Here is a 21,116-nt window from a genome sequence, read left to right as displayed (position 1 = left end):
AGATTTTTATTTTAATTATTTAAATTTTTCATTTTCATAAGACTTTTTCTATCTTTTTGTATTTTTAGCTATCCTTATTTACTCTGTAACATAAGAGTTTGGCCATTATTTGATTAATTTCATATTTTTGGCCTTATCTTAATAAATTTTTCATTTACACTTCTTGGATCATTTGCACTTTTTCCAGACACTCTAAACATATTTTTGTGTCTAAAGATTTATTCAGATTCAAACTCCTCGAGAATTCATCTGTATGGCTTATAGTTATTCGCATTTTTATCATAATCATTGCTTATCTTCGGAGAAAAATCTTAAACCCGGGAATCCCTGTACATATTTTTACATGGTACAATATAACTCTATATTTTTAAGTATTTTATGTCAAAATTACACCTAACGTAGAAATACTGAGTGACGAATCAACGAAGGTTCAAGTTTCAAATAATTTTGTGTCTATTATAATGATGTGATTAAAGACAAAAACACATCTTATAATTTACAATTTGTAGTTTAAAAATTTTTCAGTTCTTTGTTGATGCACCACTAGTTCCTTCATCAAGTTATTACTCGCGGTTCTCTCATACCCAACCTGGCATTGTCCTCTCTTCTTTTACTAATTTTAAGTTCATACATGTTTTATTTTCTATATTTCAACGAGAGACGGTATAGTACAAAAACAGTTAGATCGAAACAATATTAATTTTGTCATTTCGCATAAGAACATTGGAATTTTTGTTAATAATATCACTTTTATTTATGATGGATTTTAAGAATACAATGTGGATTATGAAATAATTTTTACATTGCTGCTCTCGTTTCATTTATTATATATGTATATATGTACTTGAGAATGTGCTTGTAGTATTTTTCTTTTAATTATTCTTTTGCAAAAATTCATACATGTGAATATCGATTTCAGACACAGATTATATAGGCCAATTCATGGGTTATAACATGATTAAAATAAATTTATTTGATTTAATTTGCATGTTAATGAGTTTCAGCAATTTCACGGTAATGGATGCATTACCGAAGAAAATATACATATATATACACACATATGTGCAAAAGCTTGTTAATCAATTTCGGATTAATTTAACTTACGTGTGCATGCATGCACGCCAATCATAGTACAGGTATATACTTATTTATGTCCGAATGTATGCATGCATGTGTGTATATAATGCGTATTATAATTATGGATGCATGTGTGTATATAATGTATGCGTACGTATACACGCGTGCATGCGTGTGTGCCTTTGTGTGCGTCTATGCGTGTGTGCGTGGGCGTGTGCGGGCGCGTGTATGTGGGTTGGTGAATCGGGGTGGTGGTGGTGGTAGTGGCGTTGTGTCGTGTCGTGTGTGTGTGTGTGTGTGTGTGTGTGTGTGTGCGCGCGTGCGCGCGTAAGTATGTACGAATGTACACGTACATATGTACATATATTATGGTTATTTGAGAAAGCCGTAGAAATAGTCGAAAGCCGCAAGTACTTTATTTCAGTAGTTAATAATAGATTCAAATTGAATTCATATTTTTCTATTAACTTTTAATACTTTTCTGGCATCATTTTTTATATAGAGAATAGTACTTTAGATAGGCCTATATTGGATGATTTTGTTAAACACAGCCCATGAGCTGATAAAGGCCTCGGTACTTTCCTTAAATTTTCTTTGTGAAAATTGACATTCCTTTTTTATCCGGCGCTTACACATTGTTTTATTGTTATTAACGCTTACTTCAATCATTGATTATTTTTGCTTATTCCACTTAACAACGTCGGTTAAACAAATCAAAATAAGTCTTAACAGTAATTACGCGATTACACTAAAGTTACGCAAGTCTTTTCATTCTTTACTTGGACGCAATAGTTTTTTTTTTCTTTTAAGTTTGGCTAGTAGCTGAAAACTGCAAAATGTTTCTTCAATTCATTATTCTTTTACTTATATAATACTGAGATTATCAAATCTCAAGTATTCAAATCAACTGTTTGTCTTTTAACATTTATTAAAGTCTGTTCGAAAAAGTTTTCGACTGATGACTACAGTGTCCTTCGTCGTCGGTATTTATATTTTATAATATAAGTTTTTTTTATTATGTTTACCTGCATGAAGATATTGGAAGTAGCGTAAATATCGTTATTCTTTTTTTTATTTTTATTTTATAATAATTTAGTAATAATGCGATAATATTTTAATAAGGCCTAGTAAGGCTGCGTGGGGTCATTGAACTATCCCACAAAATTTAATATACCTTTAAAAACGCTTTTTTCTTTTTGACATCTTTTATTTTTCCATATTTTTTTTTCCTAGTCACGGTATATTCATATTATTTTCATCCACACTAATGAATAATTTTCCTCGTGTGACTATGCGTGTACATGTGCAGTCATCTAATGCGTCAACACTAAACCCTGTTTATGACACTAACTTCTTTGCAAGCTTAAAGCTTTCAACGTGATCCTTAATTGAATTTCAAGATAAAGTCATATCTTCGATTTTCACCTTTCAATTCATTATTTCCTTTGTAATAGTTTGTTTATAACTATATTATGTTAAAGATTTTAATTTCTAGTTACTCAAGAAAATTATATTGGTATATGCCGAAAAAAAATAAAATTAAAATCAGTCAACCCTATCGTGCAACTCTCGGCAAACGAGCATTGTTTTATTACATTTTCATTATTGTCATTAATGTTCTTTTATGCATAATTTTTAAGTATCCATCATTTATTTAAGAATAATTATTGTTATCGTCACCATTCCGTCCATCATATTCTATAGAAAATCCACGTGGGATCGTTCTGACCTCGAAAATTTTAAGTTTGACTATTTTTAAATTCTCATTCCTCGTCTTCGCCACTTATCATCTCATTTATTTAATTATTTTTCATAATAAATTGAAGATTTTATTAGCCTTTTAGTTTTTACTTGTATTTATAAGTTTAACTAATTTATGGAATGCCCTAAGATCGATTAAAGTTTACAGACTCGGTCTTTGAGATAACTGGTAATTCAACATGCTTTGTAAAATTTTCAAAACTTACGTATTACTCTCTTATCCCTTAGGTTGTTCATTTATTATTTTATTTTCATTAATAATATAATTAATAGTAATTTCCTTCAGAGCTTTTGAACTCTTAATTATTTTCCGCCCATTGCTATCGCGCTTAAATTTCTTTTGCCGTTATCACGCGCGGATGTATATGCATATATATATATATATTATTTATATATATAGATTTTTTTAATAGTGCTCGGACTTTGTTTTAAATCGTTACTCGATACTTTCATAGGTATTGCATAAAAAACAAGGCAATTAGATTTGAGTTGTTTCCATTTTAACAGCTCATTATTTATACTTAAACCTTAATCAATTTTTTCTTTCATATATGTATATATATATGCATAAATATAAATATATATACGTACATACATAAATACATACATACATACATACATACATACATACATACATACGTGCACACATACATACATACATACGTGCATACATACATACATATATATATATATATATATATATATATATATATATATATATATATAATATATTTATATATAATATATTAGATTCGGATAAATCATTTCATATGTACATGTACGCATAAAGTACATTCGCAACAAATAAAAAAGACTAAGCTCTCGATAAGAATCTTTGCAGACCAATATGTTTCTAGCAAACTGTTAATATCTCTGTCTCGTATTGTCTTACTCTCTTACTCTCTCTCTCTCTCTCTCTCTCTCTCTATCTCTATCTCTATCTCTCTCTCTATCTCTCTCTTTCTTTCTGTTTATCATTCTATCACACATACAATAATTAATGCATGAAAATAGATGCGCTCACGCACGTGTTATTATAATAGCATAACCACACACACTTTTTTATCATAAGTTCATTGATTAATCCTATCTATGTGAAAATTTTCTTTACTTTTAGTGCACGAGTTATATTCTCTTTTCTTCTTTTTTCTAATAGTTTGTATATCTATACTATAATTTTTCTTTCATATTTGAATCTAATTCGATCCCTTTCTCCTTAATTCGCTATCTCGATTCTTTTGAATCTACAGACATACCTACATACAGGCATACAAGTTTTAAATAATTCTCATCATCGTTCTCTTCCGTTTCTTCTGTATGTATTTTTTGCTCATTTAATTCTACTTATATCTAGTTTACATTCTAATTTATTTATCCACTATGTACCGAAATGACAGTTGTTGCGTCGTTAATAAATCTGTTACTCCTCTATCTGATTAATTTTACCTAAGGGCACCCACATTCATCAACGACCATTTTCGGCAAATCCCGCTTAATTATGTTCGAATCTGGACCATAATAGATGAGCGACATTGGAGAGAACTTCAGAGGCGCACAGCAGGGCTGCATTCCGGCGAGTCTATCCATCTTTCGATATTCTTCGATAACGTGAGTGTAGTAATTCGGAAAAGTGTCAGGTGTTCTGTGTCCTGCCGCACAATCACCTCTGCAGTAATTCGCGTAATATCTAAAATAACATCCCGATATTTTAATTGTTACACAATGTGAAATTATCAAATTTTATTTATTAGATTTATTTTACATATTTTCAAATTCAGTATAAGTCAATAATTATTAGGTAAATTGATTAATAGAATTGAAATACTAATGTAAATTAAATTTATTCTAAAAGTTATGACATTAACCGTATTATATTTTGATGTATATTTAATTATTATAAATATTATTATCTATATGCAGTAAATAATAATCCTATTTACATAGAAGAAATTAATAAATATACATATATGTATCATATATATATTTATAAATATTGAATTTTATAAACTGTCATTTGAATTGATTCAATAAAATTTCATAAAATTCATAATAATATATTATATTATTACATTCTGCTAATCATAGAGAAGATTTATAACTTAAAGGTCGTTCTATATTCTATAAAATAAATTAAATATATGTAATATAACTAAAAGCAAGATGAAGTTGAATATCTTGTAAAAATGGCAGAATAATTTATTTCATTTTTATACTTCTATATATTCACAAATTCGTATAAGATATGACAATTAATTTTTTATTCACAATTATTATAATTATATTTTAATATTCATAAAGATAAAATATCAAAATTATAGATAGTAAATCAGTAATTTTATTTAATTCATTATATTCTGTGTATTATTTCTAAAGCACAAAAAATATATTGGTCCATTTTCAGTTCATAAAGGTTTTAAAAAATATTTAAATTATTTCTACTGATAAAACCTGATATTTAATTATGATGCGGTTTACTATTTAATATAATATATACCTGGTCATCATCATGAAATTAAAACATTAACATAATTAATAAAAACAAATTTGCGTGGAATAATAAATAAATAGATTTTTTTATTAATACTCTGCTATTATTTAATTATTTTTTAAACAATTGATTTAATATGTTCCTAAAGAATCTTTTTAATTAGAATAATTGATTGGATACATTAATAAATATCTAATCTTTCTATGAATTAGTTTGAGAAAATTCTTTTAAAATATAGTATACGAAGTAAAAGATGCCAAAGAAATAAATTTTGAATGTTACATTCATTGCAGTAAATATAAATTGTAATCCAAAGCTTTACATTATTCTTTTCACCAAATAAAAATAAAAAATAAGTATTTTATGCATTTATGAGCTCAATCGAGCTATTAAATTTATTAATAATTATTAAAATATTGGAATTAATAAAAAATATATGGAATATAAACGTTATTTGAAATTTATCGCTATAATTTTTTAAATAAATTAAAATTTGTTTAAATCTATTAAATTTTTAATTGTATTTATAATTTTCTGTTATATGCAGATATTTAAATTTTTTTTCATGAATGCCTAAATTATAAAATACTGATTATTGTATAGAAAATTTTCCAATTGAAATTTAGTTTAAATTTAGTTTTAGTAGTTAAATAGGTTTTTATTTAATAAAAATTAGTATTTCAAATTGTTCTTAACTGCAATTTCTTCAATTATATGTACAACTGATATATACATATGCATGAAGAAACTTGGCCTACTTTATTTAACGAGAAGTAGGTTTATTAATTTATATAACTTATATATAATCATTGACCTTTATGTAAATTAAGTTTTTTAAATCAATATTTGTGAGAAAATACTTTAAAGTCCACTGCCAAAACCTTGACATAACCCTTTTTCATGCAATACATCACATTAGATGAAATTGTAAAATTAGGCCACATTTTGATTTAAGTTATGAAAATATTCTTTTATATTTGACATGTACTTGAATGGATTCAATAATTTTTATTTAAAAAATTGACCAATATGCTTATATTTCATTCATTTCAATCAATTAAATTTGATAGCTAATTTCATTATAAATATATATATAATGCATTTATCATACATTTTCAATAAATGTATTTGAATATATTTGTTTGCATCACTTATTTATATATATATATATAAAATTTTATAAAAAAATTCTCACCTAAATTATATATATATAATACTTTTATATTTTATATAATACTTCTTAAGCTGTTCAAATTCTATGCATATAAAGTATACGTCGAATACTTCTAATTATGAAATATAATTATAAAATTTTATAAATTATATATATATAAATATATATATATATATAATTTAGGTGAGAATTTTTTTATAAAATTTTATAATTATATTTCATAATTAGAAGTATTCGACGTATACTTTATATGCATAGAATTTGAACAGCTTAAGAAGTATTATATAAAAATTCATTTCAAACGAATATATTAGAGATAATATATAAGTATAAGCATTTCTGTTTTACATTTATTTAATATATTTACTTTTGAAATCATCGTATCGACATATTTTTAATAAAAAATCTGCACTTGTCTATATTTAATAGATCATAAATCTCTATAAAAATAAAATAGCTCACCCTTGTGGGGCGATTATCCAGTCGTCCCAACCCAGTTGCGAAAAGCTTACATAGAACCTTTGCTTACAACATTGGCCTTTGACTGCACCTGTGCACTCGATCGCTCGTCTTCTCACTCTCTTCACAGCTCTGGGGTCTGTTCTTATAACTAAAAACGGACGATCTGAATCATGCGTATCTGAAAAAAAAAAATAGTAAAATATTTAATATTTTAACGTTATAACGCGTCAGTTATTTAAATTACAGACATCTGTAAATACAGTGTATTCTGTTTATCCACTTTTTTTTTTTAATTATGAATATTAATAGAGAATGTATTTCTTATACGTTTATCTAGTAATTAGTTGTTTTATACGCGTATACGTACATGCCACGCCCAAAAGGTTTAGTCAAAGGTTAAGAACTTTATATAGAAAGACACGTGGATAAAAATATTTCAATAATAATGATTAAATTGTAAGGGACTAAATATTTATCGATTGATAGGCTGCTTAAGCCTTTCTACTTTTAATAGTAGTGCTAGAAATATATAAAGGACTATTCAGTATATTTAACATACTTACTTTTGATATTCAAATTGGGCTCAACGATATGAGGCGACTGATTGCCGAACGTAGAGACATGCACGTGTGAGCCACATCCCGTACAGTCGATGAGAAGAGTGAGTTTGTCTTTATTATTAAATGTTTGGTACCAGTCAGCAACAATTCTCGTCACATCGAACTTTTGCCAACCTAACTGACCAATATTCACAACGAGGGATGTTATCATATCTAGATGTTGACCGAGTTCCTGTAATCAGTAATAGGATAAGCTCAATATACTTCTGACTATCTGGCATTGCACTAAACTGCGTAATCCTTCCTTTCTCCTACGATATTACCATATGTCAAATAAAAAATAAACAATTTTATGGATCGAATACTACGAGCTATTTTATTATTTTTTTTTTATAATACGGAATTAACTATTGATATTAATTAAAAATTTTTTAGGCATTGAATTTTTTATTAAGTTTTTAAAGATATTTCTTACGTAAAATGCTATATCGACTAAGCGAAAATTTTTGTTATCTTTTATTTAAAAAAGATAAAATTAATCGAATATACTATATGATAATGATAGAATCTGTAAGTTAGATTTACTAAAAATAACTTTTCATAAAATGATTGGGAATATAGCTCGATAAATCGTCGTTTATTTACAAATAATTGACTTTTTTTTATTATTTAATTAAATTATCTACACTAAGGTCTATATTTCCTTTATCTTATTAATTTTTTCTTTTCTATAAACTTTTCAACCTTATTTTAATAAGAATACTTTTTTTTTTAAAGACGTAGAGTTTTTGTAATGATAGACGTAAAGTTAAAAAAAAAATGTTTACTCTTCATTGGTAATGAAAAATATATTTCAGCATCGTGGGTACGATAACAATTTTGACAATCAACATATTATTAATTTATGAAAAATCGTTATTATTTCGTTAACTATTTTCCATGAACGTAAAATGAATTAGAACATTAATATTAACTATTTTATATGAACGGCTATTCTATATCATAAGCATAATTTAAGAAAAAAGAATAAGAATATTATTAAAGATCTAGCCACATAAATACCATAATTATAATTATAAAATTCATGCTAAAGTGTGTTAAATAATATGTTATACTTAATCGAAATTCTAAAAATAGGACTGATCCTATGAGAAGGTATATAAAGAAAAATAGATTTTACATTAAGTTATATAGATAGCTCGAGATGGTTAAAGAAAGGATAATAGAATTTAATAGAATTGAATGGTAATAAATTAAATGAGATTTCTCAAAACTTTATTTTGCTGCTTTTTTTTTTTTTTTTTGATAGTTTCCCTCTCCCTCTACATAATCCGATCTTTCTACCAAGTTTCTTATTCCTAGTTTAAGCAATTTAAAAGATATAAAACACGTATGCATAGCATAATTTAATCATTTTCCTAAATTTGTTAAAGAATTGTTATATTAGGCAACAAAGATGAGACAATTTATTAAAATTATTTAATATTTAAATAATAAGTAAGTAAGATTTGGTTAAGGATTGTTTACTATTTAAATAAAACAATGTTATATTCAATTCAATATTCATTTTTTTCACGATACGTACCTTGCCACGTAAATGTGTTGCATTTCCACATCGCACTCTGAACACCCAAAGCTTAATCGTTCGTTGATTATGATTATTTGCATTTTGCCGATGATGTTGAGAATGATGCGCGTGTCTCACTTCAACTCGGGCCCATAATGTGGCTTTTTTGATACTTAGCGGCTCAAGTGCTGGCTCACTACTTGACAGTGGAAAATCCAGCAATGGTTGGCGATTTAATGTTCGTCCTGAAAATAACAGGAATAAATTAAATAAAATATCATCATTATAGATTAATATAGTAATTAAATAGATTTCGTAGTTGATATGAAAATTAGTTAACGCTATAATGATGAAAAAATTAATTGCAAGCACTTGTTAATGAAAGATACCCTAAGAGACGTATCGAATTGTTATTATGTTTCTTATACAATATTTCTATGAAAATTATGCAAATGATTGAATTTAATAGATTTTTAGATTAAGACTCGTATTGAATATTCAATCTATCAATTATCAAGTATATATTTTGCATCAATCACATATAGTTTTACTCTGCTAATTTTATTATAAACTTATGTACCGTTAGGCATGTTTTAATGTAATCCGCGTTCAATTACATCATATCACAAATGCATTTTTTTTTCAATAAAAAAGAATTCCATAATAACTCATATGCCTTTATTGTTATTATTTTATTTTCATAATGTATAATTACGTTAACAATATTATTTGCCTTTAGTCTTTAAAAAAAAAAAAAAAACTCATGTATTTTAAAAATGATCATCGAATTAATTTTTTATTGACGATTTCAATATGTATGACTGAATAGAGTTATTGCATAAGAGACATGAGACTGTGGCGTAAGTATATTCTCTATTCTTTTTTCCTTTCCAGTGTCTGCGCCATCATGAACTTATGGGCATGAACTAGAAGTATTAATCAATGTATACAATCAACCGAGCAATTCTATTTTACAATAACTTTCATGTATATTATGCTTATGAATTGTAAATTTATATGCTTTCTATTCTTAAGAACGAAAAGGGTTTGATGTTTGAAATATTAGAAATACATAATTTTATACCATAGCACATTTCTAAGTTTTCTCTCCAAAAGACAAAAAAGTATATTAAAAACGTTAAATTATGGAAAAATAATTTTGAGTAACTACTCATCGTGTTAAAACAATGTAAAAAGGAAAATATTATCTCGTGCGTTTTATACGCGCAAATAATTTCAAGCTGCCAAATAATTGATTACAGAGTACCAAAAAAATATCATGAATTATTAATCATTATTGTTAATTTGCCAATTATATTTGCCATTAATGTTTCGTGAATGTCGATAAATACTGCACGTGAAAGTAGCGAAAAGAAATCACTAAATTGGTATTAAGAAAAGCTTACAATGATCGCGGGCATTGAGCGACGGAATTTTAGTTTAGGGAATTTTTCAGATAAAATTTCATAATTTCCAACGCGAGCGAATGCTAAAGAGAAGAGAGCAACTAGAAATGTATTTCGTATAGTTGTGTGTGTGTGTGTGTGCGCGCGCGCGTGTGTGTGTGTGTGTGAAGTCAGCCTAATGCGTCGTCGGACATTGCTTATCGACTGGCAGACTGCACTGCTATAAATCCCGGACCCTCCCGTAATGCGAGTTCATCCGTCGAGTACCGTGTAACTTCGCCCAACTATATTGTCGCAATATTTTTCCAACTATATCGTAGCTCGGAGATATTCTCTGTCGTGTACTCTAGTGCCGGAGAGACGGGTTCCAAGGTTCGTCTTCCAGAGAGTAGGGATACAGAGAGGATCGATTTCTCTTTATTTTCTTTTCTTTCTCTACCTCTTCCGTTAGTTCATCTTCCCTTTGTTCACTCACTGGGACATTTGTATTTTATATTTCTGATTGAACTTCTTTACATAGTATAACTACTGAGCGATTTAAATATTTATAAATTGAAAGTTTGTTCGATTTTTTTTTCTTCCGAATTTAATATCCATCTGTAAAAACCGCACATAATACTTTATAATACATTCATGCATTATAAAAGATTACATTTAATGTTGATTCTTTTTCTTATGAACTTTCTATAGAGTTCAAGTAAGGTCAAAGTTATTATAAACTTGTCTTCTCACGTTGCTAAAAATTACAGTATTTCTAAAATTATTCTTTTTCGCAAATTATAATTTCGTAATGAAATTAATCAGTATACGAAGAAAAATTTAATTGAAACATTTAACATATTTATCAATTTCATTTTATTATAAACTAAATTATTCGATTTTATTTTTTAATATATAAAATTACGCGACAGATATTCTATAATAATGCAGATAAATGAAAAAATGTTAGATGAATGAAGTTGGTAGAAGTACAAATTTTTCGATGTATCGAAAGTTTCAACTTTATTAACTTTCTTTAAAATGCGAATTAGGTTTTCCAAAAATATGAGTGTTTGTATTTTAGAAAGCGCTAATAACAAGTTAAGAACAATTATTTATAACGGTTAGTTATAATATTATTTAATTAATTATAAAATGATTTGAAATATTTTTTTTTTTTTTTTTTGACCATCATTTAATAAATATAATCATATAATAAGACAGAAAATAAAACAAATAATTATTTTATTTATTTTAATGAATTAATATAAGATATGTTAACTTCTAAGGAATAATATTTTCATTTATATTAATATTAAATTAATTCAAGGCCCTAATAAAACATTAAAATTTATATTTTAAATAAATCTAAAAAATGTAGACTGATTTAGTCATAATATTTTCATGTAAAATACATATTTTATTACTAACTTTTCTAAATTTTCTACCTTTAGAAAGAAAAGTTTCAATAACATATATTTATATTTTCATTTATATTCCTATTTATATTTACATTTATATTTATATTTATGTATAATGGTTATAATAGATCATTATAAGGATGAAACAATTGTAGTTGTAAAAAAAAATTTTTCACAATTTGTTTTTGTAATTTTTTTTAACTTAGTTCAGCCACATATAATATTACTATTAATCCAATTAACATGTGAAGATTATATTTCTTTGAATAGTAAATTATTCTATCTCTATTTGATAATTCAGTATTGGTGAGTTTCTCAAGATTCAACATCAAAATGTATATTATTATAATATTTTTATCATTAGATATTATCAAATATCAAATATCAAATATTAAATATTAAATTATTAGTTATGCATTCTTTCTAGTTATTGAAATTGAAATAGATAAGCAATAGTATAATATTATTATAATACTTATGATGTATTATAATTTGTTTACTGACTTATTATAAGTTTTCCTTTGAATATAGCACGATAATAAAGTACTTATAACATTTTTAGATTTAACCAAACATTGTTTTATAATTTGATAAACGTTTATTACCGATAAGGCTTTTACTATATTATTAAATAATGTAAGATTTATAATTTCAGTTCTGGTGTTTTAAGGATAGTCTTAAAATGCAGCATAAGGAATAGTAACTTATCAATTAAATTTTATAGTAACTTTAGAATTTTTATGGAAATACTATAAAATATAAATACGTTCAGAATTCAATCCTAAATAAATCATGATGCAGGGATTTTAAAACATTTGAAATTGAGCGCGGAATTCGAAATACTGCAGACTGCAGTAACGCGTGACATTCATTTCTGGGTGCGAGTTGAGAGGGCGAAGTATGTCGTCGTATGCGCAACGACTCTTTGCGAGCATCATTTTATACATGCGCGATACGAGCACACACTCACATCGATAAGTGCACATATGTGTGCAAAGGTGTATGGAAGAGACAGAGGCGGCGGCTACATCCCTTAACGGTTTGGTGAGTCACGGATTGTGAAGCGCGCCACTGGAGGGGACAAGCATTGGGCGTCTGCCGCCCGTCTGCCTTCCGCCCTTTCTAACCTGCCTGACTGCCTCACTACACCCGACTACCCCTAACCACTTCACTCTGCCATCTCCTCTGACATCATATTCTCTCTCTCTCTCTCTCTGTGCTCTCTGACTGTCTCTCCTTCTTTTTACTATTTTACTCATTCTCCTCTTTTCTGTTCGAAATCGTTTCTCTTTCGAGTGGACCATATATCCCTTGAGAATTATTCTCTTTTCCACGTGAGTATACAGTTCGCATTCTCATACATACGTGTGCGTTTGTCTATAAATGCATCAGTCTGCGTCACATGCTTACATCTGTTTGTAAATTTGTCTACGTAGTTTTTTAATTTTGCTCTTTTTCTAAAATATTTAAAGTACTTTTATCGTATATTTATTTGAATTAATTTTAAAACACTTTATGAATGGACTTCCTATTTGAGGTTTCGTGCTATTTTATTATGTTTATTTTTAACGTAGAAAATACATTATAATATCTGAAACTGACGTTAATAATTATATATTGAATCTTATGGAATTGTAGATCGATTAATTAAATCATTAAGAATTACAGTATTAAATTAATATATATAATATATATATATACTTAATATATATATATATATATATATATATATATATATAATATTTATAATGTGCACACACGTTCCTGCGAGCATAATTACGCACCCGTGTTTGCAAGTGCGAATAAAACTATTTACATACAAAGATAAGTAACCACCAAATGTTTCCCAATTAGATTTTAGTACTACAATTAATTATTATTTAAATTATATTAATTAAATAATTCCAAATAATTTATAACTACTATTAGTATTTAATAAACTATTTAAATAACATACAAATCTCAAACAATCAAAAATTTTTATTTAAAGTAAGTTTTAATGTATAATAATTTTAAACTGCAAATTTATTTAACTAAATATTAATGTAACGAAAGAAATTTTTTCAGTTATGTTTAAACTTTCAATAAATTGTGTATTATATTAATGAGGTGGTTTAATACATTTTTTAAATTATAAAAAATTTAATAAAAAACAACCTTTTTATAAAATTAGATCTATTATAAATATAGAATTATATTTGTTATTTAACAAAAATTATGATTAGAAAATAATTAATAATCATTAAAAATTTTCAGATTTCTTTGTAACTAATTATTTCATTAATGATTTATTTTTATAAGACAGGATTTCGTTACAGTAAAAATATATTTTTATTATTAAATAAATATTTTATTATTTATATTTATTTATTATATTTTGGTTAATTGTTAAACTATAATTCTTTATTAATTAAGGTGTTATTTGAAATATGCTTGCGCCTGTTTCAATATCATATGAGCGATTGTTATAAACAAATTTAAATGTTTTAATTTGTTAGAATTACTAGACTGTCTCTTATTAATACATTGCGGAAGATCACTAAATCAGAATTTTCTTTGATTTAAGATGGCAATATTTTAATATTGCTTAATTATATATTTATAATTAAATAATATCTATAAGGAATACTATTTAACATATAGTGTAATATACAAAATAATATTTCATATAATAATACTATGAAACAGTCTTAGCAAATGTCATTTTAATTACTTTAAAATTAATTAGCATTTCAACGCTCATTAAAAACACGTCGACTCTTGAATATATATAAATATATATATATATATATATATATATATATATATATATATTGAATGTGTGTCTGACCACGCCGGATAGTACTCTACTTTATTACCGTTTTCTTTGGTTACCCCTTCACACCACATACCAAAGATCTAATAACACGGATTTTACATATAACAGTTCCACTACAGGGTTATTTTATTCATTGAAATCTTTTAAGTGTCAATCTTCCTTTATTTTTTCTTGTTTCTCCATCTATTTTCCATGTTATGAGAACAATATCACTTTTCAATTTCTATTTTCTTCTTATCCATGTCTCGCGAAGTATTGAAGAAATTTCATTTATATAAATACAGTAGTATAAATGGGAAAAGACAGTGAATAACACACAGACGCGCGCGTGCACATACACACACACACACACACACACACACATGCATACAAACATACATACATACACGTGTGTGTGTGTTTGTTTGTATATGTATGAGACAGAGAGAGAGACGTAGCAAAGATTTGTATCGGTATAGATTTACGTGTTCGCATGTTTCTTGATTTATTTTGGCTCTTGCGAAAAATCATCTGGTTTTTCCGATAGTTTTTTTTCAAGCGTTTTGATAGAACTGTGTCGAATATAATATATAAAAGGTACTTGGAGAAAGATGGGCTACATTTTACGAACTTCCTGGAGCAATTCCATGTTACATTTATTGATTAGATTTATCTTCAATTATTTCAAAAGCTATATTATATTTGTTGTAAATATTCCGAATGTATTAAATTTAGTTCAATGTTCAATTAAAAGATTTGATATAAAATTACTGCATATTAATTCAATAGGTGTCATTTTATGATATGATACCAATATAGAGTTTAAATATCAAAATTAATTTTAAAATTAATAGGAATTATTTTCTTTATCAATTTTTAATATATGCCATAAGTATTCTTATATATATATATATATATATATATATATATATATATATATATATATATATATTACGTGGCACATAAAATACGAACTAAGAAAAAAAATTAGAAGGTTCTAGCTAGTTTAAAATTAAAAAGTCATATATTATTTTATCCAAACTTCAATCATTTCCAATGATAAAATTTACATAAAATTTCTAATAATTCTAAGACTATGATTTTAATATTTATTTGCGATAAATTTTACTTAAGCCTTAATCTAAAATAATACCATACAATATTGTAAATATAAATTATAAATACAATTTATAAATAAATAAATGAATAGGGGGATGAGTGCATCTGAATAGATATTATGTGAAACTCGATAGGGTGTGTAATACGGAGATATCCACTAGATGATTACACTTCTGCGCAGTATACAATAAGTTTCTATCCCTCTCGACTAGCAAGGTGATAGTTAATATACAAGAACAACTATACATTATCTTTTGTCCGGTCTTATATTGTAAAAGGCTCATTTGATTTATAATAAGTTTGCTGGTGAGCCGATCTGAAATGAACTTTTACACCTCAATACAACATTTCTATTCATACGATTTTTTATCTAAGAATCTGCCCACCTTACATCCAAATATAAGCGTATGTATATGGATTATATAATTTATAAAAATAATTGGTAAAAATAATTATAAAATATATGTATTTCTTACCAGGAAAAGAATTGATGTGCGAAGAAAAATAGTTATAGAATTTTAAACAAATATATCATTTCGATTCATATTTATTTAACTGTCGATTTTAATATTACAATATATAAATCTTATGACAAATAATATCACACTTATAATTGAAGAATAATGTGTACTAATTACATATACTATTTCAATTAGTAAGGAAATGGTATATGTAAACGTGGTTATTATATTATAAAAAATAATACATAAAAAAATAAATAAATATTTTAAATAAAAATTGATAAGAACAAAAATTTAACATTTCAAGATTGTTTAAATATATTTAAATATTTTTTTTTAATGATTAAACTTGATTAGTTTATAACGAATAACAGTTTTACTCACTAAATTAAATAAATAAAGAATAAAATTGGAAAAATATTTATAATAAAATAAAATAATAAAATAAAATAAAACTTTTAATTAGTAAATGAATTAATTGTATAAGTCTTATTGTTATTTCTAATAAGCATAAACTGGGTAGTTTTATTCATTTTTAAAATTATTTTACATAAAAGTATTTCTTTGATTTGATTAATAATTGGAGCAATAAAAACAAGTAAATACGTTTATGTATATTTTTCTTTACATATATGAATTATAATAAATACAAAAATTTTCAAATTCATGATATGTACTAGAATTTTACTAATTGATTGTGAAATTTAATAGAATTGATTCAATATAAAAAAAATTACTTTCATAATATAGAATAACATTATTAATTAATAAATAGTTTATTAGTACTATTTTTCTAATTTCTAAATACTATATTTTCTAATAACTGTGAATTGAAATAAACTTATCAGTGTAAATGAACTATTAATAATTATTCGAATAAATTTATGTTAAACAAAATATATTAAAAATTAAATAAAATAAATTAATACACATAATTTTTACAAAATCGACTAATCTACTAAGTACTACTAATAAATTCCAATTACTATATTGACAAAATTTTATTTAAAATAATACCTAAACAATATTATTAGATTGTTAGATGGTTAGATTTTTTCTGATATTTAATCTAAATAGCTGGTTATATATAAATTATTACTTCAATGAAGTTCATACATCAATAGCAATATGTGGTGGTTTAAACATTACTTTATCCTGTGCATTAAATATTAATATTTACTATTTACATTTAATATATGTCTCTAACGATTTAACTTATTATAAATCCTACTTTTCTTATGCTTCTAATATTCTCTGAAAATAACTCAATAGTTTACAATTCAATGATATTTGTCGTATCAATTACAGGATAATTGCCTTTGGATCTATGGATTTGTTGTAAATGCTACAATATTTTATAAAGTAAATATAGTAGCATTTTGTTAAATATATTTTTAACGTACATATTTATTGTCTCTTAATCATAATTATAAAAATATAAAGGATTTATAAATTTTATTGAAATTTTAAAAGACCAATAAAGCTCAACAACCTTTTCCAATAATTTGAAAAAAAATTTATATTCATGTATTAAAATTTATTAAATAATTCATTTTTAAACATATATACATACAATAAACTATATTTATATATTTATTAAGTGGCTTATTCTATTTTATCGTATTTTTTTTTATTCATGTTTATTAAAAAATCTATAGTTATATTTGAGTTGTATTCTAATAGTAAGATTACGCACTATTATCGGATTATGAGATTCTGATCAAAAAGTATTATTAGTTAAAGTACTAATTCGTCAAAAGTCTTAGCACGACCGAATCTGTTTACTTTTTTTTTTGATCGATGTTATGTGGATATTACTATTAATCGAATAATGGAAGGTTTTATCTAAGCTTTTCAATGCAAAATTGGAAGATAATACATAAAAAAAAGTATTTTGACAAAATCCATTCATAATTGGGTTTAAGTTGTCGATAAAAATTATAGTTTTTTCAATAATATTAATAATTTAAAGAACAGTTATTGTTTAAACACATTGAAATGGTAATAGAAAATGATTAGAATATATTAAATTCAATTAAATTCAATTATTAAAAAAAAAAAAATTATTAAAATATAATGAGGTATAAAAATGTTATAAGTATTATCGTTTAAAAATCAAGTAAGTTCGCGTATATCTTATTTATAAAATAACTATGCTTGTTAATTTAATATTTAAAATTGAAATATTATATATACATATAAGGCAGTTATTCAGTATTTAATTATTTATATTTATTTTATACTTAATATAATAAATATAATTTATTTATATATAAAGTTAACAATTTATTATACAGAAATACTATAAGTATACATAAATTAATGTATACATAAATGAAAGTTTTGATTGTAAAAAATTAACAGAAGAAATTTTAACACAATGTAGAAAACACATAACATAAGAAACAATTATACCAATTCAACTATTAGCCAATATAATGAGTAAAGCTTTTCTTAATTCTAATGGATTCTCAATGATTATACTACCATCTCGAAGCATTAATACAAGCATTTATATAAAACTGTATTTATTAATTTAATTAAAATCTGATTATACTTAATATTATTTAAGCTTTTTTTTAATTATATTTAATATTATGTACTAATTTTATATTGAATACAATGATATGTAATTAAATTACATTAATTTTAAATATTTATACTCTTATCCAGAAGTTTTTCAAGTATTTTAAATAATTCTAATGTATTTAATTTTATTACCTACAATCTACTGTCAAAAATAACTCCACATAGAATTAAACTTATATAATTCATCGTTATTATGAATCATAAATTTTAAATAACTTTAATTTTATTATAATACAGCTATTAATAAAAGTTGGATTTCTTTTAATTACTATTAAATAGATAAATATTATTCACATAAGTTTACTTTATAATAAACTTATCTTTAAGAAATAACGTTTCATTTTTAAATTGCAGTATCTACATGACTGTATCTTAAATATTAAAATTAATAAAAAAATATTTTCAATAATTAAAAGCAATTAATGATTATTGAAATTATTAATAGATTGGTGCGTTAAAATTAATTTATGATGCTGTATGATATTAAGTAAGGATAGTGTAATTTACAGAAATTATAATTTGTAATATAAAACGAAAAAGAGTTGAAAATCGGTGATGCATTAAGAAAATTGAGCTTTTCAATTTGCACGAACTAATAAACTTAGTATCATTATATTATTAATATAATTATATAATTTCATACAATTTACCTATTTCATGTTTTGAATTTTAAATGGATTTAAATTATTAAATAAATTAGATAAATTAAAATTATGTATAATTATAAAATCGAATAAAATTTGTTTAGAAAATTTTTATGTATTTTAAACCTTATCAAAAGTAAAGAAGTTTTATTTGGAAATCTGTGAGTAAATTATTAAATTTAATTAATTTATTTATGAAATTCTATACTTTTTAATAGTAATTAGATGTTAAATTTATTGAATAATGTATACTTGTAGAAGAACAAGTACAATCATAAATAGATTAATAATTGAATTTTAATTGTAACAAATACATATACATATATATATATATATATATATATAATAGAGGTAGACTACGTTAGTACTTCATAGAAAATGTAATAGCTTTAACCTGCTAAGTTTGTATAGTTCACCTGATTTAATAAAACTCTAGTATAAAAAATATCTTATTTGTTATCATCTAATGACAAATTACTTTATACTAGTATATCTAATAAATTGTTTGTTTAATAAACAGTATAACAACGAGTTTAATTAATGGAACTGCATAATTGCCTTGGTTTTATAGTTAATGTTAATGGAAAGAAATATGGAAATATGTTTTATCATTATTATTTAAGTATCTAAAAATGTTTGATCAAAATTTATTGATTGATTGAAAATTTTTTAGAATTAATTTAATTCTTTAAAATAAGTAGATTTGTGAAATAAGAGTGTAAATGGCATATACCCTATTTTCTTTTATTGTTTATTCATTTTTTTTTGTTTTTTTTTGTTTTGTTTTGGTTTCAATATAATTCAATATAAATGTTTCCTATATAAACATACTTCATGTATAATTGGTGTAAAAATATGTTAAATAGTTGTACATAAGATCAATGTGTGACCAAGCCAGTTAAGGGTTAAGTTCGCGACCTACTTTCTAAATTACTTTCAACCTCCTGTCCTATCATTTACGCTATTTCTTATTTATGCACGCACACAGACTCTCTCTCTCTCTCTCTCTCTCTCTCTCTCTCTCTCTCTTTCAGTTGTAAGATTCATTGTTCAGATTATCTCTAAATGGACAGATAACGATTACGCAACTCTGCAACACCAGTGGCACTGCTAAAATGCAAGCATCTTTCGGCCGCCCGCCACCCTCTACTCATCAAAACACAGTCGGTATTAAAGATTATGTCATGAAAATATAAAAGATTGTCCTCCTCCTAGCCCTTAGTAGTTCAAAAATCCAGATTTTCTACACTATCCAGCATATATACCACATACGTGTGTCTTCTTTACCCTTCTCCTCGGGAGTCGCGGTGCTGATGCGCGTTGCGCTCCTCTACGAGGTCAGTCAGGTCGATGACGCTACTGTAACGTCGCGAACGATAGAGGAAGAATAAGGCGCTCCGTCTTGCTTTCGTAAAAACGTTGAATCAATACGTGATGTGGTATATTAATACTTCGATATAGAGTTAGTCTCGTATTCAGCACTCGCCGATGCGTCGCTTTAAGCGGTTCTTCCGTCTTTGTTTTTCTTTTATACATAAGTACTTCCGCGCTGTTTCCTCTACCCGCCCTTTATCTCTCACTCTCTCTCTCTCTCTCTCTCTCTCTCCCTCC

At 25.3% G+C, this 21,116-nt stretch overlaps 1 protein-coding gene across 1 annotated transcript in view; it reads right to left on the bottom strand.

Annotated features, from left to right (window-relative positions):
* Positions 1–4,084: 4,084 nt before the first annotated feature.
* Positions 4,085–21,116, bottom strand: part of Actbeta (inhibin subunit beta) — a 58,749-nt gene continuing 41,717 nt past the window's right edge. Inside the window, exons 4-7 of the mRNA XM_011496779.1 lie at positions 9,108–9,334; positions 7,526–7,754; positions 6,963–7,140; positions 4,085–4,525 (exon numbers count right to left, since the gene is read on the bottom strand). Coding sequence (XP_011495081.1) covers positions 4,285–4,525; positions 6,963–7,140; positions 7,526–7,754; positions 9,108–9,334 — 875 coding nt within the window. The 3' untranslated portion in view covers positions 4,085–4,284. The remainder of the gene's footprint in view (positions 4,526–6,962; positions 7,141–7,525; positions 7,755–9,107; positions 9,335–21,116) is intronic.

Source organism: Ceratosolen solmsi, unplaced genomic scaffold (genome assembly GCF_000503995.2).
Source record: "Ceratosolen solmsi marchali unplaced genomic scaffold, CerSol_1.0 scaffold29, whole genome shotgun sequence".
Classification (NCBI taxonomy): domain Eukaryota; kingdom Metazoa; phylum Arthropoda; class Insecta; order Hymenoptera; family Agaonidae; genus Ceratosolen; species Ceratosolen solmsi.
The sequence above is the reverse complement of the archived record's forward strand: the minus strand, read 5'-3'. Positions and strand labels throughout refer to the sequence as shown.